Source organism: Aspergillus lucknowensis (genome assembly GCF_044049455.1).
Source record: "Aspergillus lucknowensis strain CBS 449.75 chromosome Unknown BJX67scaffold_30, whole genome shotgun sequence".
NCBI classification, from domain to species: Eukaryota; Fungi; Ascomycota; class Eurotiomycetes; order Eurotiales; family Aspergillaceae; genus Aspergillus; species Aspergillus lucknowensis.
Window position 1 is genome coordinate 1 of NW_027263574.1, and position 22,260 is coordinate 22,260.

The 22,260-nt window shown below is 53.3% G+C and overlaps 9 protein-coding genes across 9 annotated transcripts; 6 read left to right on the top strand and 3 right to left on the bottom strand.

The window, feature by feature from the left end:
* Positions 1-65: 65 nt before the first annotated feature.
* Positions 66-842, top strand: BJX67DRAFT_382567 (glycosyl hydrolase family 3 C-terminal domain-containing protein; the record flags this gene model as incomplete). Its single annotated transcript, XM_071033270.1, has 1 exon — positions 66-842. A coding segment is annotated over one exon (777 nt), but the record flags the coding sequence as incomplete, so codon positions are not given.
* A 56-nt stretch (positions 843-898) lies between these two features.
* Positions 899-2,966, bottom strand: BJX67DRAFT_357584 (uncharacterized protein). The gene is made up of 3 exons (XM_071029507.1): positions 2,873-2,966; positions 2,681-2,806; positions 899-2,604 (listed from the first exon to the last, which is right to left on the bottom strand). The coding sequence occupies exons 1-3, from the start codon at positions 2,894-2,896 to the stop codon at positions 1,039-1,041; spliced, it is 1,716 nt and encodes a 571-aa protein (XP_070884581.1). The 5' UTR covers positions 2,897-2,966; the 3' UTR covers positions 899-1,038.
* Positions 2,967-3,542: 576 nt separating this feature from the next.
* On the top strand, positions 3,543-7,747 carry BJX67DRAFT_168079 (GRAM and VASt domain-containing protein). The gene is made up of 3 exons (XM_071025054.1): positions 3,543-4,109; positions 4,179-6,799; positions 6,861-7,747. Exons 1-3 carry the CDS (start codon positions 3,682-3,684, stop codon positions 7,574-7,576), a joined length of 3,765 nt encoding a protein of 1,254 aa, XP_070884582.1. The 5' UTR covers positions 3,543-3,681; the 3' UTR covers positions 7,577-7,747.
* Positions 7,748-8,189: 442 nt separating this feature from the next.
* Positions 8,190-10,657, bottom strand: BJX67DRAFT_357587 (DUF2985 domain-containing protein). The gene is made up of 4 exons (XM_071029508.1): positions 9,968-10,657; positions 9,504-9,899; positions 9,376-9,450; positions 8,190-9,315 (listed from the first exon to the last, which is right to left on the bottom strand). Exons 1-4 carry the CDS (start codon positions 10,608-10,610, stop codon positions 8,552-8,554), a joined length of 1,878 nt encoding a protein of 625 aa, XP_070884583.1. The 5' UTR covers positions 10,611-10,657; the 3' UTR covers positions 8,190-8,551.
* A 129-nt stretch (positions 10,658-10,786) lies between these two features.
* Positions 10,787-12,233, top strand: BJX67DRAFT_357591 (uncharacterized protein). The gene is made up of 2 exons (XM_071029509.1): positions 10,787-11,213; positions 11,273-12,233. Exon 2 carries the CDS (start codon positions 11,330-11,332, stop codon positions 12,011-12,013), a length of 684 nt encoding a protein of 227 aa, XP_070884584.1. The 5' UTR covers positions 10,787-11,213; positions 11,273-11,329; the 3' UTR covers positions 12,014-12,233.
* A 36-nt stretch (positions 12,234-12,269) lies between these two features.
* On the top strand, positions 12,270-14,339 carry BJX67DRAFT_357596 (RNA recognition motif domain-containing protein). The gene is made up of 4 exons (XM_071029510.1): positions 12,270-12,719; positions 12,903-13,209; positions 13,310-13,540; positions 13,596-14,339. Exons 1-4 carry the CDS (start codon positions 12,511-12,513, stop codon positions 13,917-13,919), a joined length of 1,071 nt encoding a protein of 356 aa, XP_070884585.1. The 5' UTR covers positions 12,270-12,510; the 3' UTR covers positions 13,920-14,339.
* A 26-nt stretch (positions 14,340-14,365) lies between these two features.
* Positions 14,366-16,594, top strand: BJX67DRAFT_357599 (GTPase-activating protein GCS1). The gene is made up of 4 exons (XM_071029511.1): positions 14,366-14,748; positions 14,862-14,930; positions 15,021-15,764; positions 15,867-16,594. Exons 1-4 carry the CDS (start codon positions 14,707-14,709, stop codon positions 16,281-16,283), a joined length of 1,272 nt encoding a protein of 423 aa, XP_070884586.1. The 5' UTR covers positions 14,366-14,706; the 3' UTR covers positions 16,284-16,594.
* Positions 16,595-16,601: 7 nt separating this feature from the next.
* On the bottom strand, positions 16,602-19,650 carry BJX67DRAFT_357600 (mitochondrial elongation factor MEF2). The gene has a single exon (XM_071029512.1). It carries the CDS (start codon positions 19,508-19,510, stop codon positions 16,763-16,765), a length of 2,748 nt encoding a protein of 915 aa, XP_070884587.1. The 5' UTR covers positions 19,511-19,650; the 3' UTR covers positions 16,602-16,762.
* A 135-nt stretch (positions 19,651-19,785) lies between these two features.
* Positions 19,786-21,982, top strand: BJX67DRAFT_168146 (retromer subunit VPS17). The gene is made up of 4 exons (XM_071025055.1): positions 19,786-19,846; positions 19,924-20,404; positions 20,458-20,911; positions 20,967-21,982. Exons 2-4 carry the CDS (start codon positions 19,967-19,969, stop codon positions 21,827-21,829), a joined length of 1,755 nt encoding a protein of 584 aa, XP_070884588.1. The 5' UTR covers positions 19,786-19,846; positions 19,924-19,966; the 3' UTR covers positions 21,830-21,982.
* Positions 21,983-22,260: the final 278 nt, after the last annotated feature.

Consider the following 22,260-nt stretch of genomic DNA (forward strand, 5'->3'; position numbering starts at 1 on the left):
CCCCCCCCAAAAAACTTACCCTTTCCACACCCAACGAATGGAAAGATGCTGACAAACAAAACAGAACCGGCGAACACGTCGACGTAAACTCCCTCTCCCTCGTTGGCGCCCAAGCCCCCCTAATCCGTGCAATCCTCGAAACCAACACCCCCACAGTCGTCGTCTTCTCCTCAGGGAAACCCATAACAGAGCCCTGGATCTCCTCGTCGGCCTCCGCCCTCGTGCAACAGTTCTATCCTTCCGAACAAGGCGGCCACGCCCTCGCCGATGTCCTCTTCGGCGATTACAACCCCTCCGGCCGACTCTCTGTCTCGTTCCCCAGTTCCGTGGGCGACCTACCGATCTACTACGACTATCTGAACTCGGGCCGCTCGATCGGGGATTCCGGGTACGAGGCTGAGAATGGCACGCTCGTGTTCGGACACCAGTACGTGCTTGGGTCTCCGGAGCCGCTTTATCCGTTCGGGTACGGGAAGTCATATGTGGAATTCGAGTACGGGGATGTGACGCTTGACAAGGAGAAAGTGTCAGCCGAGGATACGGTGACCGTTTCGGTCTCTGTTACAAATACAGATCCAGAGAGGGATGGGACGGAGGTCGTGCAGGTTTACGTGGTTGATGAGATTTCGACGGTTGTTGTGCCGAATAAGTTGCTGAAGGGATTCGAGAAGGTGTTTATCCCTGCCAGTGAGACAAAGCAGGTGGATATCGAGTTAAAGGTGCAGGATTTGGGGCTCTGGAATGCCCGGATGAAGTACGTTGTTGAGCCGGGGGCGTTTACGGTGCTTGTGGGCGGGGATTCGGCGGAGTCGAGAGGGACTGCGACGTTTTGGGTAGAGTAGTCTAGTTACTGTATATATAGGGTGATGGCCGGCTTTCTGGTGCAACCATATGGCTAAATAGCAGTATTTGGATTGAAGATAAACGCTTCTATAACGTTTTGGGAAGTGATCGTGTACTTCGTTACATCTTGGCCATGTTGGGTAGTAGATTTGGTGAAGCACATATTCGTGCTGTTTCCATCATAATTTAGGGCAGCTATGAATCGTCGGCTTTGGTTTCGGCCTCATGAGGTGCTTTTTCTTGATCTGTTGCCCCTGTCCGGTCAGCCTCGGTGGTATTCTGTTGCATGGTGCCCACTCCGCCGGCCCCAGCTTCACTCCCCGCACGCCTCGCTTTAGCATTCTCTTTCAGCCTGTCCCACCTATCTCTGTACTGGCCAATCATGGTGTGTAGTTTCTTATTCTCCCTTCCTGCCTGCTCCAGCTTTTTCTCGCTGCGCTGGATGATCTCTTCGAGTTCTTTGATGCGCTGGTCTTGCTCCGTGGGTGCGGCCGGAGCGGCAGAGAGACCTGTGGTAGGAGACGGTACCGCGGACGCAGGCTGAGGGTTATTTTCTGGGGATTGGATACTCTGATGGTGCATAGCCTTCAGGGATTGCTGGAGAGCCATGGACGACGATTGAGCGTTGACTTCCCACATATGTAGCCGTTTGGAGAGCGTATCGGAGAGATGTCGAAGTGCTTGGTTCTCCATTTGTAGTTCCTCTAGTGTTTTAGCAGGTTGGAGACTCGTCAGTTTATCATTTCCACGACTTGTTTTCCCTTTCCCTTTCTCCTTGTTTTTGCTCGACTGGAGCGTTTCTGGGGATGAAGGCGATTCTTTAGCATCGACAAAGTCATCATCTCCTTCGTCGAGACTGCTTCGGCGTGTGTCTTTTCCGCCCCGAGTAAGAATCCCCGCGTAAGAAACGGTTCCACCTGTTGTAGGCACCACGTAGAAAGATTCCGCGGTGTTGCCAGTGCCCATGCCACCTGCCCCGCTGGTCGACTCCCGGACGGCTTTGAGAGCGGCGCGCGAGAATATTCGGCTAATATCTGGCTCGGCAGAGGACACTGCTCTATTTAGTACGGCGGTCTGTCTGTCGACTTTTGTCTCTGCGGACGATTTGCGCGTCGCCGAGGTTGCACTATTCGTGTCTGATCCCAGGGGCAGTCCTGCGAATGCCAACGGTGCCGAAATTTTGGATATAAGGCCTTCAAAGGTTGAATAGAATCGTTGAAACGGCTCGTCATTTGTTGAATGTTGGTATGAATGTCGTGTGGATTCCCCTGCACCCGCAGGGACGAACTGTTGGGAGGTAATGTCGGTAGGGCTACCAGTTGGTGGAGACCAAGGTTGCTTCTGGCTCGATGCACGGCTCACGCGGCCCTTCTGTCCAGAGATCTGTGTACCCCGCAGCCTCGACTCACTTGTCCTAATCTTCGCGGGTCCATCCGTCATTTTTGCCCCTGCCTGCTGAGATGAGAGTGTAGGTGATACAGGAGAGGAGCGGCGGGGCTGGGCTGGAATTCCTCGCGCAGAGGCAAGGTTAGTTGCAAGGGCCGATGATTCCCTTTTGATTAGGTGGGGGGCTCCGGACAACTTTGGAGGCTGTTGTTGGGTGTCGGTCTTCGGCACTGCGGACTCGGTGGGCAATGCTTGAAGCGTCAACCCGACAGTGGCAGATGCCTCGGGTTCAGATGGTGGGTTTTCATGTTGGAAGCGAAGAATCTGAGCGAGCTTTTTGTGATGTTGTTCGAGGAGATGGAGCATACGTAGGGCCTGACCGAATCATGGCAAGGGAAGGTTATTGTCTGGCCAAGCGATAGAGATGGGAAAGCCCGGGCAGGGAATATACCTCACGATCCCTGGTGCTTTGCGCAGCCGTTGCAAATTCACCAGCCGCCAAGTCGTGCTCTTCGCTCGCGGCCACGGGATTCGACTTGCGGGATTCTAGAACTGCATTGCGGGCGTGGGTGTGGGCCTGGTTGCTGTGTCAGGACGGTTTGCGCCCGTTGGGAACGGCTGTTGTACGGGCGGATTTACTTACCAACGTAAGTGGAGCTGCCTCCATGGCTATCGAGAAGAATCACAAAAACCTCCTTCATGAGCTTGGTGTGAGGAAATGAGGAGGATGAGGGTAGTGTGGTTGAGAAAGTGCCTGGATCGGTCAGATGTGACGTTATCCAGCCAGGATAGCTCGGCGTTACGGTACCATTACCATTCCTGGCCAGGTCCCGCGGGCATCATGGAGCCTGGGGCCACCAGCCAACGTAATGGCTCTGTATTCTGTATTTGCGTGCCCTGGGCCATAATTCCAAGGTTGATGGGGAATTTACATTTCCAGATCTCAGGATCCCAGCCTCAGGGTGGCCTAATTATGTAGATTATACTTCAACTTCCAACTGTTGCTGGTGTGGAACAGAAGCGCTTCAAGTTGCACGCCGTCGTCATCGTATCGCACTGTCCAGCTGGGGCTGCTCGGAGGCTCACTCGAACTTCGACCCAAGACTTCAAACCACGACTCCTCCGCCCTCCCTCCTTTCTTACATTGTTCTCCCCCCTCCCCTCCAACTGCATTTTGCGTTGCCTTTTGTTCTGTCAGGAGTAAGGCGCGGGTAGACCATGCCGCTGGCTTTCACCCCAGCCACAGCTGTCCTTCTCCAGCCCAGCCCTGCCCCCTCTCCCCTCGCGCATTCCTGGGCTGGCTCAACGTCAGCCTGGAAGCACGGGGCGTGAGTGGCTCGACATATGCGATTTGGGCGTACACCACTTTATGTCAACTGAGCCATTACATGCATCGGCGGCTGCTTTGATATAGCTCGACCCCCTTGCTCTTGCTCCAGCGTTCCGCTCGCTATGGACGTCACCGTGGTTCACGACCCCCAAGAGCCCGCACCATCTGATACTCCTCCTCGTGCCAAGTCACTCCGCTCACACAGTATCCCCGTTGATTTAGAGGCGGCCGGGAACTCTGGCCGGAGCAATGGCCGCTCGTCCATTGATTCATCAACCTCCGACCGACCAAAGCCGCAGGCGGGGGATGCTGATTCCCCCAAGACTGGCTCGAACGGCCTGTCAAAGTTGCTCGCCTCGAGACGGAAGCGCAAGAAGAAGAAGGACAGCTTGAAGCTGGTTGATGAATTATCCACGACGCTTGAATCGGAGAGCCTTGATGGAACTCAACGTTACCCGGAGGCTGCCTCAACAACGTCATTGCCCACTGGGAGCAATAGCCCCCATGACGACGTCTCTAATCTTCTGACAGACGATTACGAGCCGGATAAGTATGGATTACCTCTACTTTGATCTCTTACGTCGGTCGAAAATTGTTCTAACGTTCGATTCCGCACCAGGACCCATCCCCTCACGCCTCACGATTTGCATACTGGCTTCTATACTTCCTCTTCGCCGTTGAGCAAAAGTACTTCAGCACTTGGCGCAAACGACACGGATGGAACTCAAGGAGATGCGGAATCTGCAGTGAGTGGTACGACTGCGGATCGTTCAGGTTCCAACCCGGACCCAGAGCTGTCGCAGCGGACGAGCAAACCTGCCTCCACGTTGAGTGTGCCAACGGACCGTAACTCAAAGAAGAAGGGGGTATCACGGAGCCAGCGTCTCAAGAATGCATTTTCATCCGACAAGAAATCCGCCCGCGACCGAGCATCCTCCACATCGGGTGAGAGCACGTGGAGTATAAGCCGACGAAGTAGTCTATCCTCCAAAAAGGCCTCTGGCACGTCAGAAGACCCTCCTCCGCCCATCCCGTCAATACCAGCACCAATTCGTACTGACCTGGCGGAATCAAAATCGTCGGAAACCCCAGAAGCTCTTCGTCTACAAACGCCACCCCACACTGCTATCCCGGCTCCATCCACTACGGTCACCCCCCCGACTCCCAACATTGAATATGCGCCGCTGGTTGCATCCTCTAGTATCACGGAATCCCCAACCTCCATTAAATCCCGAGAATTTCCTCCAGGCGTTGTTGTAAGCCATTCTGGAAACATGATCTCTCATCGGCGTGTTCGATCTGCCTCCGCTGCCAATCCAAAGGCGAGCAGATTATCCAACTCGATCGCTGCTAGCCCGACAATTGAGGAAGGCAAACCTGGTACTCCTCAAAGTGGATTTTTTTCCTCCGTCTTTTCTGTCGCTCAGAGCGCTGCGTCTACCCTCACCAATAGCCTCAATGCACCAAAGACCCGCAGCCCAACGACACCGGAGGCTAGAGAATCTGAGAGCCAGTCGCCTACTGATACCGTGCAAGACCCTGGAGAGGAGGAAACAAGTCTGCCTGAGGAAAAGAGACCTATGGCTGTTGACACTTTAGGGTCAGGTGACCTCAATTTTAGTCATTTGGATCTTGCTTTACCCCCCGGTGGATCTGTCTCAACCCCGGACGGAGTCGTCATCACGAAAGGTCTCGATTTAGGGCCAGAAAGGCGTAGAAGCCCCACTGTATCGCAGCGAGATGAAGAAGCGGCGAAATTGGAGGATCGGCGTGCCGCACGCGCAGTCACAATGGCATACGAGAAAAACGATAGTACAGCCAACCTGCCGACTGAGGATAGTTTTGACACCCAGGTTATCCCGAATCTCTCAAAAGAGCCTACCGGTACACTTACCCCGTCGGGAGGGAGCACATTTGAGGGAGAGTTTGGGGTGAGGCCGTACCGAAGCGGCAGCGTACGAAGTCGGCTGGCTCAACGGCGCCATCGGGGTTCGTCGGGTGCGACCTCGTCCACAATTGGTGCGATTGGAGCCGGTGCCATTGCCCTCGGCGTTCCTGGTGCCAATGCTAGCCTGCCTCGGCTTACAGGGTTCGCTGTAGCTAGCAAGAAGCGCAACAGAGACTTCCACCAGCTCTTTCGCAGCGTTCCAGAAGATGATTATCTCATTGAGGACTACAGTTGTGCGCTGCAGCGAGAGATCATTCTGGCGGGACGCATCTACATATCCGAGGGCCACATTTGCTTCTCCAGTAATATTCTTGGCTGGGTGACCACACTCGTTATCAGCTTCGACGAGGTTGTCGCGATTGAGAAAGAATCTACAGCAATGGTTTTCCCGAATGCAATTGCCATACAGACCCTGCACGCCCGTCACACATTCCGAAGTCTTCTAAGCCGAGAATCAACCTATGATTTAATGGTCAATATCTGGAAGATTAATCATCCTACTCTAAAGAGCTCTGTAAATGGGACGAGAGTCACGGATTCCACCGGTGACAAGACGGAGAAGGCTGGCGAGAGCGATGATGAGAGCGACGAGGATGAGGATGAGATCTACGACGAGGACGAAGAGGAGGATGGTGCCGATAGTTTCTTCGATGCCGGGGGCGATAGTGCTCGCGGGAGTGACACGTCTCTGCCCACGCGGGGTCCAGCTCGACAGGCGTCGGGGCCCATAGCGGGCGCCTCATCAGGCCTTGGTGCTAACGGTGCTTCCAAAGGCGCGAAGACAACGAGTGGGGATGGTGGTAATGACTTCCCAGGACCTCCAACTCATTCTCCGACACAATATGACGGACCCGAAGGGCAGTACGAGAAAGTTATTAAAGACGAAACAATACCTGCGCCTCTGGGAAAGGTCTATTCTTACGTGTTTGGGCCAGCCTCGGTGTCTTTTGTGCCTAAATTTCTCGTCGAGAATCAAAAGTCCGGCGACCTCGACTTCAACAGTGAGAAGACAGGGCTTACTAACGAGAACCGGGTTCGGAAATACTCCTATATCAAACCTTTGAACGGCTCTATCGGGCCCAAGCAAACCAAGTGCATTAGTACGGAGCAGTTGGATTTCTTGGATCTGGAAAAGGCTGTTTTAGTCACCCTAAGCACCCAAACACCTGACGTACCGAGCGGAAACGTGTTCGCCACTAAAACGAAATACCTCTTCACGTGGGCGCCGAACAATCGAACACGGTTCCTGATGACCTGTACAATTGAATGGTCCGGAAAGAGCTGGCTAAAGGGTAAGTCAATGACTATCGTGCCCGCCGTCAAGGATGCCTGCAGGGAACTAACGAGACATAGGCCCCATTGAAAAGGGCGCCATCGACGGTCAGACCACGTTTGGTAACGACTTGATCGCTGCTCTTAAATTGGCTGTCGCTCCGCGTGCTCGTACTTTAGGTCCCAGGAATGGTGCTAAGGGCAAAGCGCGACGTCGGAAAGGCGACGCCGTTAGTGAGCAGGCTGTTGCTGCTGTTGCAAAGGCAGTGACTGAAGCGAACGCCCAAAAAGCCGAATCGTGGGGTATCTTCGAGCCGCTTCGTGGACTGCTGGGACCATTTGTTGGTATATTCAGACCCTTCTGGAACGGTAATATAGCAGTCCTGGTCATTGGTGTTCTCCTTTTTATGCTCCTGTTCCGCGGGCCTTCTCCTTCACCCACATCCGATATGGGTTATTCCGGGTACGCGTTACCTCGGCGATTGGCTGCCTACGAAGAAATGTGGCGAAAAGAAGAAACTGAGCTCTGGAATTGGCTGGAAGACAGGGTGGGCATGGATGGAATCGCCATCCCAAATCTGGACAAGCGATTTGAGTCACCTATACCCCGCAGTGGTCAAAGACCCCAGGGCGAGCGGGAGCTTAGGGATTCATTAAACGAAGAGACTTTGTCAGACCGGGAGATGGACCATGCCATTCGCACGACTCGGGAGCGATTAGACACCCTGGAGCGAATTCTGTCCAACCGCAGGTCGCAGCCCATGGCCGAGGGAAAGACGTCCCGCGAAGAGCTGTAGAAACGAACCCACAACAGCTGTGAGAAGAACATGCACATTTCTCCTCAATAATTCTCAAGCCTATAGCTTGATCTCATACGTCACACTCACTAAAACGTTCATTTCTCGACTTCTATGAGCGCGCTATGGTCACATCATGAGCATATCCATCGTTTATTTCCTTTCTTTTTCTCGCTAATTCCGACGCTCCACTCTGCACCAATGTCAAGCGATATTCTTTCTGTGTTTGTTATTAATTTTCATGACATAGTGTGTTTGGTCGGGGATATCTACCAGCTCCACATGCATCTTCCATCTCGTCCATAAATTAATCCTCTCAATTACAGAATATGACTATGTCTCATGCATTTCGCACTAATGACGTACAACTGGCCAACTGAAGAAGCAGCTTTCACTTCCTGGTGGTGGCTGTCACTAAGACTTCGGTGCTTGGAGGTTGTGATGAACTTCATTCTCGTCAATCTTGGCGTGCAATGCATGTCAGGGATCACTGCATCCTCGGCAAAGCTTGGCTGTTTTGCTTGCGTGAGTTCGTTCCTTGGGGTTTCTCTACGATTATACTTCGAGTACCTTGCTCGGAATACTAGTTCTATTAAATGATTCGTTTCTGTGGTTGAAAGAGTGCATCGTGAGATTAATTGCTGAATTTTGGAGGCATAGAACCTGCGATTCCAATCGTCTATGAATCGACTGAGGGTAGTAAAGAATATATGCTCTACATTTATCCAAAAGCAACGCTGGTGATATCACCCGGGGCGTCGTATGCTAAACATCGTAGACCAGAGCACAAAAAGGCAAGACGACAAAAACGGGTACAGGCAATGCGACGCAACGGGAACCGACTGTCCGAGGTAGGAAAAGGTTGGAAAGGGTACAGATAAGCCAGAGTATATATGTCGTGGTATATTGGCAGGAAAATTGCAGTGTATCTTAAATCGTGGTGATCGTGAATGAAGATTAGTGTCGAGTACGAAATCACGTACCCTTGTAAGCGTGGGGGTAATTAGATAAAGAGTCGGGCGTCGAACCCTGTTCGGCAAACTGTTTTTCTTCTTCTCTCTTCTTCTTCTCCATTTTTTTCATGGCTTCTTTTGTGAGTTGCTGGCGGAACATGCGTTCGACAACGTCCTTCTTACGGGATCTCCGGTCCCCGACTGTGATAAGGATGCCACCAGTAATATTACACGCGAGAGAGCAGCAGAGAATGACAGTAGTCAGAGCGAACGGCCGGTGATGGTAGTTGATACCCCATGTACAGGCACCCAGAGCAATCTGGAAGAGCGAATGGCAATCTAAGAGGACGACGATGGCAATGAGGAGGCGGAGCGGGAAGGCATGGTGGGTTATTGTTTCGTGGGGCTTGTAGAAGGTATGTGATTTGGCGAACTTGTTCTGGTGATGCTGGAGTTTCTGCTGCTGCAGGCGAGTAAGCACGCTGAATTCATGTTCGTCCTCGTATTCTTGCTCTTCCTCTTTTAGTTTCGGGGGAGTAGCGGATTCGAGATCAGCTTCATATTCCCGTCGAACTGGAAGGTCGTTCTTATCCTTCAAATTTGGGAGCCGTCGCTTCTCGCGAATTTTCCAAGTTAAAAAGGTGTAATGCGCAATAAATATCATGTGGTATGTGTCGACGGCACGGAAGGGAGCTAGCCCATCGCCCATAATGGCGAAAAGAGCCACCAGCACATAGTCAATGATGTTGATGATTTCCGACTGTCGCCCTCCAACTTTAATCCAGCCTGCACTCTCGATCAGCATCTCGCATATTGATCAACGGTCACAAAGAACGGTAGCCGTACCGATAAGGAAGAGAACCCAGGCGAGCCCGAAAAGCGTAATTAGGGTTGCATATAGCGTAATCAGAAACCCAAGCGCTGCATATGTCAGTGAGTGAGCGGATTTAAAGACGGCAGTGGTGATAGCGTACGCTTAGAAACGTATTTACCGAAGCCCTTCATCGATCGTTTGAATTTTGAACGGCGGGAATGGAGCATATGCCGCACATGGTCGTTCAACACTTCAACGTCATGATGGGACCAGCCTTCGAGAGTATGTCCTTCCGGAAGTACGGCAAAGTGGGGTTCTGCTTCGTCTAGAGCCGTAGAGATGCTAGTCATCGGCCTTTCCAGAGCTGGGTGGGGCTCGAGGCCTTTCAATTCGTCCCTTTCTTCCTCCTCTTCTGTCGATGTTGTTTCCCCTTTTTCCGTTTCAGACGGGGGCGAGAGTGTATATGTCTGATTGCGGTTGAGAAGGGGACCCAAGTTCGGGACAAACAGGGAGTTCTGGACGTTCGTGAGAGTCGTCAATGCTGATACTTCCGGGTCTATGAGAATTAGTTCCGTCCGATATGTTGGCTCGACAAAATTTTTCTTCGGCATATCGAGCGCCTACCTATAACGTCAAGAACGTCCACAACGTGAGGATCATATTCCAGTATATCGGTACCCGGCTGAAGGGTACTGCCGCTAACAGTTGTCGCTCGATTCCTGGAAAATCGATTTATAGCCGCCTCACTCGTCCTTCTTAGGATGTTCCTATTGTCTCGTAGCTGCGCTGGAGCCGGCCGGACGAATTCCGAAGTCGGTCGGCGTGCACCAATAAGGCTCTGGTTGTGAGGCTCCTCTATCACAGTACGCATGGGTTCGCCAGGTTGAGGTCGCAGCAAAACGGCGGGGTTTGGAGCAGACCATCGCCCTGGTCGAGGCTCAGAGCTGCTGCGGCGACGGCCGCCTTCTCGGGATTCGGACTGTTCCTCGATGGGGGAAACAGGGGCGTTTGTAAAAGAAGCACGAGAGCCATTATTCCTGGTGCCGAGATTCGGTGCGGCCTGTTCTTGCGAGGTGATAGATTGAGCCGAAGGCAGGCGCTGAAGGCGAATTGACGAGCGATTCGAACGCACTGAGGCCGCTCGCGGTCTGGACTGCGATGACGTCGGTGCGAGTGTGAGAGGATTCCCGGCGGACGATCGCCGAGATTGCAGCTGGGGGCGTGGAAGATGGTTCTGAGACGGGCCTGCCGGCTCTATAGGATCCATTGGGATGTGGTGGTGATGAATTTAGGAGGAAATGCGGAAGCGAAAGGGAAAGGGAAATAGAATAAAGAAGTCAGTTCCAAGGACGATGTTACCAATGCTTTAGTCAGTCCCAGCGCAAAAAGAGTGGGTTCCCGCCATTTTATTCTCCACTAACCATGAACGTGGCGTTCGCGGAGAATCTTGAAAAGCTACTCCGAGTAGTTGGACAGACCAGGAGGATCGACATGACATCCGTTGTAAGTGCAGATGCATCGACTGGTCAGGAACTGCGGAGATATTCGGAGTCTGGGGAGATGATGAAACACTGCTGGCGCTAAAGACCTTTCCTTATTTTTTGATGTTGTTGTGTTGCAGATCTCCGCCTCAGGCATCAACATATGTCAACTTGCCTGAAAAGAGCAAGGTTCATTCATTTCCAAGGTTCATTCACTTCCTGTCTTTCACTGGCCATTGTCATTCTGCCACTCATAGTTTTTGTGTTGTTTGACATGTTTATCTCTCGTGTAATATGGCTCATCAAATTCTTCTTCATCCACAGCCTCTTCTCTTGACTACGGCTGGGGTTGGGTTGAGTAGCTATACCAGGACGAAGTTCCCTGAGAGGTCGGTGAGAAGTAGTCCAGGGGCAGCCCTTTCAAGAGATGCAATACTAATTGTATTAGTTGAGCGCGGCTTGCACGGCGCCATTTTGTGTCAATAAAAGACGCTTATCATGTCGAATGAACATCCTCCTTCTCGACAGCTGGAACATGATTGATATTCCTCGCAAACAGTCGCCCATGTGTGGACACTCTACGAATCACGATGGAAACAATGATTTTCATGGTCCTGTCGATGAGGTCTCTGATGGTAGAAGTAGTGAAACCCCCGATTCCAGCCAACCTCTACCAGTCAAAGCATCTCCTTTTACCCTTGAATTTTTCTCGGACCTGGCAGAAACGATTACTCGCAGCTTTCCTTTTGAGAAATTTGCCAAAGATCATGATTGCGAAGTCGCAGATGTCTTGTATGGAATTACAACCACGGTTATTAACCCTCTTTCGAAACGCTACATCGAAGAACACCAGGTCCAAGCACCTTCCGAAACAAGTCCACCAGCCGCTTTGAGAACCCCTGCGGAGCCTGCAGAAGATGAATCAGTAGCATCAACTTCCCGTTCTGCGCCCGCGCAGGGAAGGACCTCTCGAAGATCGGAACGACGCAAGACCCTGGTTCCTGTTGGAAGAACGCTGGTGTACAAAGATGTCTATGGGAACTATGTTCCAGTTGAACGGAAGAAGGAGGACACTTCTCAGGATCGGCTGGCGCAATTTCGCCGTAAAGTCGAAAAACGACGACGTGACCTTGAAACATCATCGACTGCTCGTCCTCCCAAAGCTCCCAAGTATGAAGCATTAGACTAGGGATCTGTCTAGTCAGTGGGACACGGTGAGACGTTGTATTTGCGGCATTCTTAGCAGATACAGCCGCCTCAAAATGCTTCAACGATAGAGGATAGAGGATAGACGATGGAAAACATCCATGGTATTCCTATAGCAGCCGATGTGCAACTACGTGCATCGTGCCTGAGGCACAAATGTAAACAGCTTAGTCACCAATGCAAGGCCGCAGCTTCCTTTTTCTCGCTCCTTCTCCTTTCTCGCCCGTCGCTCCTCCATCCTTCCTTTCAAGGCAAATCGTCACCGCGTTCAATCCAGACTTCCTGTCAACCTCCCACCGTATCTAGGGCACCAAGCTACCCTTTCTCCTCCCCCCTCGTACTTCCAACGAATTTCAATCCACAGGCAGCCTTAAAGCTTTCCCTGAGTCATCAGACACACAAACCCGGTCATCTCCACCGCCAATCCACAGCCCCCCGAGTCACTTTCTACTTGACCCCTTTGTGTCCTCAGCCATCAAGATGTCTACTGCCGTCGACAACACTACCACCGACAACCAGGCCTCCACTGTTCCTGCCACCGAGGCCCCCAACGGCACTGCCCCCGCAGCTCAATCCACTGCCGATGCCGCTGCTGTTAGTGCTGATGAAGGACGTCGGTTGTATATTGGGAACCTCGCATATGCGACCACTGAGGGGGAGCTCAAGGAGTTTTTCAAGAAATACACAATGTGAGTGAATCCCCTTGTCTCTCCCGCAACCTGCTCCCTGTCGTCATCCTCCGTTTAAGGTTTCGGTTTCCCTTTCCTAGCCTCGATCCAGTCCATCGTTATGATCACAAGGGCGAAGCCTCTGGCTTCTGCATGAAAGCTTCCTAGAGCTTCTTCTGGCTCATTAACTAACAACTAGCATAGTGAGAGCGTCTCCATTCCTGTGAACCCTCGCAACAACCGTCCTGTTGGCTATGCTTTCGTGGACCTTGCTACCGCAAACGAAGCTTCTGCCGCCATTGCAGAGCTCTCTGGACAGGAGATCCTTCAACGTAAGGTCTCCGTTCAGCTTGCCCGCAAGCCTGAGCCTGCTGAGGCGAAGGCAGAGGGTGCCGCAAGTGGCGGTGAAGGTGCCAGCGGTAACGAGGGTCGCAAGAGGACGAGTGGGCGCACCCGTGGCCGCGGTCGTGGTCGCGGCCGTGTAGGTCGCGGAACACGTGGAGGCCGTTCGGTATGTTTTTCATTGCTCCTAACTCAGGCCGTGTTGCATGTCCAAACTGTTCCACGTTTACCCTGGCTCGGAAGATACTAACCCTTGCCAACTAAACCAGGCACAGGGCGCTGAGGCCGCAGAAGAGCAGCCTACTACCGCATCCGGCGAGACTGCTCCTCTTACCGAAGTCACCAACCAGAATGATGTTGCTCCCACCACCGAGTCTGGCAAACCTGCCGGCAAGCCCCGTGCCCGCCCCCAAAAGCAGCGTGGACCTCCCGAGGATGGTATTCCTTCCAAGACCAAGGTTATGGTGGCCAACTTGCCCTATGACCTGAGTGAGGAGAAGGTACGTTACCGGGTGGATCACTTGGGACTTCCTGTTGTTGCTAATTTTCCCCTAGCTGAAGGAAATCTTCGCCGCCTACCAGCCCGTTTCTGCCAAGATTGCTTTACGCCCCATTCCTCGCTTCATGATCAAAAAGCTCCAGGCCCGTAATGAGCCTCGCAAGGGTCGCGGTTTCGGTTTTGTTACCCTCGGCTCCGAGGAGCTCCAGGAGAAGGCTGTGCAGGAGATGAACGGAAAGGAGATCGAGGGTCGCGAGATTGCCGTTAAGGTTGCCATTGACAGCCCCGGCAAGGAAGATGACGCTCTTACCGGTGGTGAGAAGGCTGAGGAAATTGCTGAGGCTCCGGCTCAGGAGAACACTGCTCCCGCCGCTGCCTAAATGGCAAGGTCGTTTCAGTCCCGAACGGGCACGGTTTCTGTCCGATGATAATGTTGAACTTGGAGGCCGTCTCGCTCCTGGGATATCTCCGGATTATACGTTGCCACGGTGCGTTAATATGAAACGAAGAGCCAAGAAAATTCGAAAATTCGAAAAAAAGAACAAAAGACAATCGGTTTTATGAATACTATTCCTGTTCGGCGCGGTCCTCGGGAATAAAAGTAACGTGGAGATGCACTCTTTTACGTGGCCTTATATGCGGAGTGCTCCCAGTGCTTCGTGTTGTGAGGAACGAAAACGCCGTAATGCTGTGGCGGTTGATGGAGACGTAACCTGCTAACGAATCTTGCTCTTCTGTTATACTGTATCTTAGCAACCATTTAACTCATGATAGCCGCAAGGCTGGCCTTGTCTTGTCGATTGCTCCCGAATGTTAGCCCATACGTAGCAGAGAGATGCACGCACTATAGATCGCAACGGTGGTGACGACGGGAGAGGCCACTCCACACCTCTTGGCAGGATCAACCTCTCCGTCCGCACTTCTGTCTTGCCCGGCCTGCTTCCCATCTGTCTCCAGACGCTCGTTTGCTCTTGACTCTACTTTCATTACACAGGGTACCTACTTTTTCTCGTTAATTCAAAATCACGACAAAAACGAACCCTGCCCGTCTGACGAACACACAAAGCTGAGCAATCGCTTTTCCCTGAGGGCGGAGCAATTGGCGCTCGATTCGCTGCCCCTCTCGACTACTCCTTTCCTCGACTTGGATACGATTTTATATGCATCATGTCTCGAATGTGGGAGGTTGATCCGGAGACAAAGGCGAAGGTATGCTTCACGCTTTCCTTTCTCGCGCGCGCCCCCAGCTCGACACGAATGGAGGACCTGTGCAGATTCTAGACATGGTGGCTAAAAGTTGCCTGGAATTTCTGCGATGATAGCTCCTCCAATACTCGCGAGTCAATGGCAACGACAGGTGTTGTGATTGTGGTGCCCCGTCCCCTCAATGGGTAAGTACTACTGCTTCCCCCCCCCCGCCATGCGACTTCTCTCCCTGTGCATACGTCTGGCATATCTCACGATCTATGTTCTCGCGCCAGGCATCCCCAAAATTCGGAACGTTCATTTGCCTCAACTGTGCGGGGACACACCGCGGGCTGGGAGTACACATTTCCTTCGTCCGGTCAATCACCATGGACGCCTTCAAAAACTCCGAGACACAACGCATGGAACTGGGGGGTAACGACCGGTGGAAGGAATTCTTTGACGCGCACGCAATCACACAGTCCGAAGGCCGCACCTTCGAAGATTCAACCATCAAAGAGCGATATGAGGGTGAGGTCGGCGAAGAATACAAGGACAGACTCAGCGCTAAAGCTGAGGGACGGGAATATGTACCGGGTCAAAGACCGCCACAGCCAACTAAGAAGACTGCGACCGACGTGGTGAGCTCAAGATCAAGTACGCCTCTATCAAGTTCAGGCCGGGGAAGCGGTCTCTCGTCGTCCGCGGCTTTACCGGACGGTAACGGTGGGGTTGAAGGCCCAGGCGGCGGTCGAAAAGCGCGCAACGAGGCTTATTTTGCGAAACTGGGGTCAGAGAACGCTTCACGTTCAGAGTCGCTCCGTCCGTCTGAGGGTGGGAAGTTTACCGGGTTTGGGGGTGGACTACCCGTCTCCTCGACACCGAAACCGCAGACGGGCAATGGAGCGATACCAGGGTTTGATGACTTCCAAAAAGATCCGATGGCAGCGTTGACCAAGGGGTTTGGATGGTTCGCGACTACCGTAGGTAAGAGCGCAAAGACAGTCAATGATTCTTATATCCAGCCTACAGCGAAATCGGTGCGTTCTTCTGGACCCTACCCCTCCCTAGTTCCCCCCCCCCCCGGGGGTGTTTTACGCAATTATGTGTTTGAATAGGATCTAATAAGAAAACAAAAACAGCTCGCCGAATCCGAATTTGCCGCGCAGGCGCGCCAACATGCCACCCAATTCGGTCAAAACATCCAAGTCGGTGCCCGTGGCGCCGCAGACTCTTTCCAACGCTTCGTCGAAGGCCCCGACGACACAAGACGAGGGCGAGCCGGACCCGGAACTGGAGTTGAGCCTGAACGGAAAGACTTTTGGGACGACTTCTCCTCCCTCGCGGCTCAGGATAGCCATCGCCGTACGGCATCGAAGTCCGGTGCTCTTGGCACGGCAGCAATGAAGCCCAGTCCTGCGCCTTCAGGAACGACGTCAACGGCTCCAGGATCTGGGACGTCGGCTACGGCGGCAGGCACTGGGGTGAGAGGGGCATCTCCGGCGCCCCAAGGTTCGAGAAAGAGCCAGGAGGAAGGCGGGTGGGATGATAATTGGTGAGTTATATAGAATGAAGGCTTGGATCAGGCTGGGGTGAGAAGTGTATCTTTTGCGTCTGTATGTACATCTGTATGTAGTAGCGTGGATTCGTGATCTTGGAGGTATGGATTTCGATGTGCATTCGCTTCTTTTTTCTTGTTCGGACCCCGGATCCTTGGTCCTTTTACGTACTACCCGGAACGGTATAACATTGGTATGAGCTCTATCTTACTCCGTCGACTTTGTGTCCGTTGTTTAGATTTGATATTCAGAGCGCATTTGATTCATTCATTCTACGAACTAATGGTAGTGAGCGCTAGATAGAGTGTAGTTAATCTACACCGAGTATATGTATTACCGTTAGGTTATGGTTAGATACTTACGTATATCTAAACCATCTATTTAGTAGTATACACCCATATTTAGTCTAGTATACAGGATATCATACAATACCAAAAGTTATCCAATTGACTGTTGCTGAAATGCAACAGACGACGACCCTAATACCCACCCCTCAACTCCGTCAAAACAGCCTTCTGCCTCGGCGCGCTCATCCTCTCAAACCGATCAACACTCATTACAAATGTGCCCCGTCCGGCACTCAGACTCCTCAGATGCTTCAGGTACCCGACCATCTCCTTAAGCGGTACCTTAGCGGTGATGGTGCGGGGACGATTCCCCGGCACTGAGGGGGTAGATGATGCGCCGGCAACAGAGGGGGATTGGAATGGGTCCGGAGGAGCGTAGATTTTGGAGGGGTCGATGGGGGGCAGTTCGTTGCCGAGGTCGGAGGAGAGGTCAGTGGATGTAATGGGCATGTCTTCGTCGAGGGAAACGATGTGGCCACCACGGGAGGAGGAGATATCATGGACGACAGCGCCGAGGGAGGCTTCGTCGACGCTGATGATGACGTTCATGACTGGTTCCATGAGCGATGTTCCTGGGCGGCCGCTGGGGCCTCCGGGGGAATTGGAGAGCAGGTTGGCGAGGGCGGTGGAAGTTGCAAGGCGGGCGGCGGCGGAGAGGGAGGCGGCGGTTGTGTCGTTGCCGAAGAGGTGGATTGTTGGGTCGAGGGTTAGGGTTACACGGGTGCTGTGCATGGGGAAGGTGAACTGAGGACCGCGGGCAAGAGCCGCGAGGCAGCCGTTTTGGAGGGCTGAGCGGACGGTTTCGACGTCGACACCTGTGGGGAGGAAGGGGCTTTCCTCGACCCCCTTCTTGTTGGTTTCGATTCGTAGTTCTGGGGCGAGGACGACGATTTGATTTCCATTTGTGGTGTTGATGGACATCGCGTCTGGGTCCGGGGTAGGGGAGATTTCGGGGTCGTAGACTTCCACGAGTGCGGTACAGCCGGCTTTGCCCTTGCGGCCCGCGATTTCTTTATCGAAGGTTTTGGTTACAGGGCCTGATGGACCCAGAGGGCATTCGCGATATCCGATTTCGATGCGGCCCATGGAGGCTTTGGCCTTGAGGTCGTTTATGAGCCGATCACGCGCGATCTCCAAATGCAGCTCTCCCATGCCGCTCAAGAGTGTCTGCCCCGAGTCCTCATCGACGCTCACATGAAGACTGGGGTCTTCACGAAGCAGCATAGCCAGCGAATCCTGCATCTTTTTCTCCTCGCTCAAGCTGTGTGGCTCAACGCTAGCGAAGAACACGGGAGGAGGTACGTCAATGGGCCGCAACTGAAGAGTATTCAAAGGCTCAGGTGGATTCGCCTTCCCACCAGTGCAGGCCACGAGCGTGTCTCCAGTACGAGTGTGCTTGAGGCCGACTACGACTCCGATATGTCCTTCAGCGATAGAATCCACCTCAACAGCGTCGTTGGCGTACATCTTCAGCAGACGAGGGGCGCGCTCCGAAACGTTCAAGTTGGTATTGAAGAGGAGGCTGCCTCGATCCAAGGAGCCCGAGTAGACACGGACGTAAACAAGGACGCCACGTTTCGCGTCATTGACCACCTTGAATGCCAGGGCACAGCCTTGAAGCTGTGCGATGGCTTTTCGGCTATCAGCTAATAAAGCAGATTTCGCCTTTTGCTTGCCTTTTGCTGGCGTCTGTTTCTCTTTTTCTTCCACGAGTAGATCGCCAGAGAGTAAACGTCGAAGACCTCCTTTCACGCCTCCAATGCTAACCTCCGGGTCTGGCGTCTCGGTGGGACTCGGTAGCAGATTCACGACATTATCAAGTAGCGGTTGAACGCCTATGTTGCGGAAGCTGGCGCCGGCAAATATGGGAATAACTTTCCTCTCTTTCCCCTGCAACAAACACCGACGTAGGCTGTCCAGTATGTCATTTGATGAGACCATTAGGTGGTCCTCCTCGGAATCTAAGAACTTCTCGACCATGGTATCGTCATGCTCACTTAACAATTCGACGAGGGCTACTCTTGCCCGACGAAGCTCCTGCGCAAGTTGACCCTCGATATCGTCCAATTCTTGAAGGCTGAACCTTTTGACAGACTTGCCATCGCCGCCTTCCCAGCGGAACCCTTGCAAATTGATGGCATCGGCAACACCAAGAAAGGGTCCGTCTCCTCCCTCGAACCATGGGATCTGGCACACGACGGGCCATCCTCCGAGGCGGGAGCCGACTTCACGTACCGTTCGTCCAAAAGCGGCACCATCCCTATCCAACTTGTTGACGTAGACAATCCTGGGGATATTGTACGTGCTCGCTTGATGCCAGACCTGTTCAGTTTGCGCCTCTACACCAGCCACCCCGTCGAGGATGCACACTGCGCCGTCAAGGATACGCAGTGACCGCAGCACTTCGAATGTGAAATCCGCGTGTCCGGGAGTATCAATTAGATTTACCAGATGCGGATACGTAGATCTGGGAGCTAGCGTGTCTGATGGGGGAGCATCGCTACTCTCTCCTGGTGGCCAGTGGAAAGTAATAGCAGCGGACTGGATGGTTATTCCCCGAGCACGTTCAGCAGGGAGAAAATCCGTAACCGTTGATCCTTCGTCGACGTCTCCTATCCGCCTTGTAAATCCGCTATAATAGAGCATACGCTCTGTGGTGGTTGTCTTGCCCGCATCGATGTGTGCAATAATACCGATATTCCGAGTCCGTTCTAGGTCTGCTTGGCATCGCGGCACGAAGGTCGAGAAGTTTTGTAGTCTCGCGAGTCTAAGGCCGTCGGGTAACGAAGTCGGAGACGACGCAAGTGTCCAGCACTTGAACGTGGTGTGGAGAGGAGGTCGGCCGCTGCGGCGGGCGCGCAAAAGTCGAGCGGACAGCATTGAAGCAGCAATTGCCAAACGGGAGGCCAGTCATCCGGAGAAATTACCTGCTCATCTTTTCCGTATCCTTGTCAAGATCAGCCGAAATCATGAAGACTTCACGTCGAGGGAAATTGTAGGGTAAAGACATGGAACGCAGGTGGAGGAGAAGAGACCCAAGTTGAGGAGGACGAGAGCCAGCAGCAAGAATCGTTTAATGCCTGACCAATCAGGCCCCAAAGGCAGCAACGACGTAACCTCCGCTGGTCGCTCGCTGGAATCTGTCCACCTCCGCATCTCACTCTCTCCCCATCCACCCTCATTTTCTCCGCCTCCCTTATCTCAGAGGGCTAAAGGGTATGTATAATTGGATTTGTTTATGAGCCACATCTTGAAGAGACTGTGTTAACTGGTGCTCCCCGCACTGCACACAGACCCGCGCTATCGGAGGCATACCTTGGGCAGACGGGGTAGAGGATGGACTATTCTAGCATTTCGCAAGATCCCGCGGGTACCTCGCCCTGGGCTTCCCCTGGAGCTGCCGAAACTGCATACGCGCCCTCATCTACCAGCGATATCCCTTCTTCGCCGCTACCCCCGCAACATCAGTCACCGTACAATGCCGAGGGGGATTCGCAGCCCACGAAAGCCGTAGAATCCAAGATCCCTGGGGGAGGGGAGGCCGGCTCGCCAGACTTGTCGGAGCGAGTACAGAACACCCACATCGGTGAACCAGGCCACCCTGCGGAGCCAGGTGGTCCCCCCGGCCAACCCCGGTCACAGCTCCCCGCACGATATCAAACAGGGGCTAGGCAGAATGCCCGGCAGCCAGCCCCAGTATACAAAATTCAAGCCAAGATAACTGGCCTCGAAAGGACAGGCAAAAAGGACCCCATTCTCCGGTTTGATGTGCACGTAAGCGAAAGCCTTGCGACAGCTTGATTACCTGCCGCTGACTCCATTACTAGACCAATATCCCCAAGTTTAGGACAACGCAGTACCGCGATGTTAGGCGAACACATTCCGAGTTTACCAAACTCGCGGAGCATCTCATTTCGGCTAACCCGGAGGCGCTTGTGCCCGCCGTGCCCCCGCCATTGACCCCCGCAGGAGCCGGGACTGACGAGGACGAGTTTCGAGTCAAGGCTTCGATGCAGCGATGGCTGAATGTTATCTTGCATAATGAGATCTTAACACAAGACGACGAGATTATGCTCTTTGTGGAGAGCGACTTCGGCTACAGTCCGGTCGTCCGCATGAAGCAGCCCGCCACAGGGGTACGGAGGAAGGTCCTGAAGCAGTTCGCTCCACCCCCCGACGACACACCCGAGTTGCAGAATGCGCGGCCCGTTGTGAAAATGTTTTATCTTGGCAGTATGGACGCTGGCCACAAAGTTGACCGTGTTGTTAAGGCGCGACGAGGTACGTTTTGAAGAGTCCACCATATGCGGGAGTTGAGTTCTCATCTCGCTTTCAGGATTGGGTCTCGCAGAGTCAGATTTTGGCGTTAAAATTGGGCAAATGCATGTTCAAGAGACCCACCCAGGTCTATCGAACGCGTATCGAAAGCTAGGAAAGATTATCCAGACTGTTGGCGACTACCACGCAGTTCAGGCGACCGCGGAGGCGACTACTCTGGGGGACCCTCTTAGCTACCACTCCTCTGATGCTTTCATTGTTAAGGAGACCCTCACCAACCGACACATCCTGCTCCGAGAACTGCTTCAAGCTCAGCAGGCCACCCGTAGCAAGCGTGCCGCGGCCGATCGGTTGAAAGTCAGTTCGTCCGTCCGCCGAGACAAGGTTGACGAAGCCATAAATGCGCTGGAAGAATCCCAGAGCCACGAAGAATATCTCACCAAGAAGACGCAAAGGGTGACCTCGAACCTTCTTATGGAAAAGCGCCGCTGGTTCGAGCGGACATCCAACGACCTCTGGCTGAGTCTGCGTGAATATACCCTACGCCAAATTGAGACTGAGCGGAGAACACTCGCTACACTTGAGAGTGTGCGGCCAGATATCCGCTCGATCGATGCCTCTGGTGGTCTCAGCCGTCTGGGCCGCGAGAGCCACCCAAACGCGCGACGCCCAAACCTCGCATCCAGCCAAGGGCCTAGAGGTGACGCGTGGAGTGGAATTCCGCGTCGCAGCGATAGCCTCGGCCGCAGCATGAGCGGAAGCTTCGTTGCGCCACCGCCAGAGGAGGATGAGGACGCGGATGGACAGGGGGTCAAGGGTCGTTTGCGCTCACCCAGTGGTGTCGGTTCGATCGTTGAAGACGACGAGGACCGCCTCGATGCCCGGAACGCTGCCAGCCGGCTGGCCACCAGCACTTTCTAAACTCTTATACTATACTATCAATGGGTTCGTCACTGTAAATTATGAGTGTGCCTTCTCCGAGAGATTCCCCTCGAAAATGATTTTCTCCGCGACGATGTCCTTGAGAATCACAAGCCTGGAAATATGTCGAGTATGACCGCTTCTGTACTTTGAATGCTTCTGCCTGTCTTTAAAGCGAGGTATCCCGCAAATCTGATTCTACTTTTGTCTTGCAGCCATTGCCCTGTTGTGAGCTGTTCTCTAACAAAGACCTGAACGGCGAATGACCTCTCGATGAGAGCAACATTGGCCCTTTGAGGAACAAGTTATGCCCACCTGCAACTAGATACGCGAGTCGTTTGTCTATTTTTCGCCATTGTCTGGGATATTGAAAGTTCGCTGTCCACTGGCTGCGCGGTAAAATGCCTTAGCGGACGAAGTTTCAAAATGTC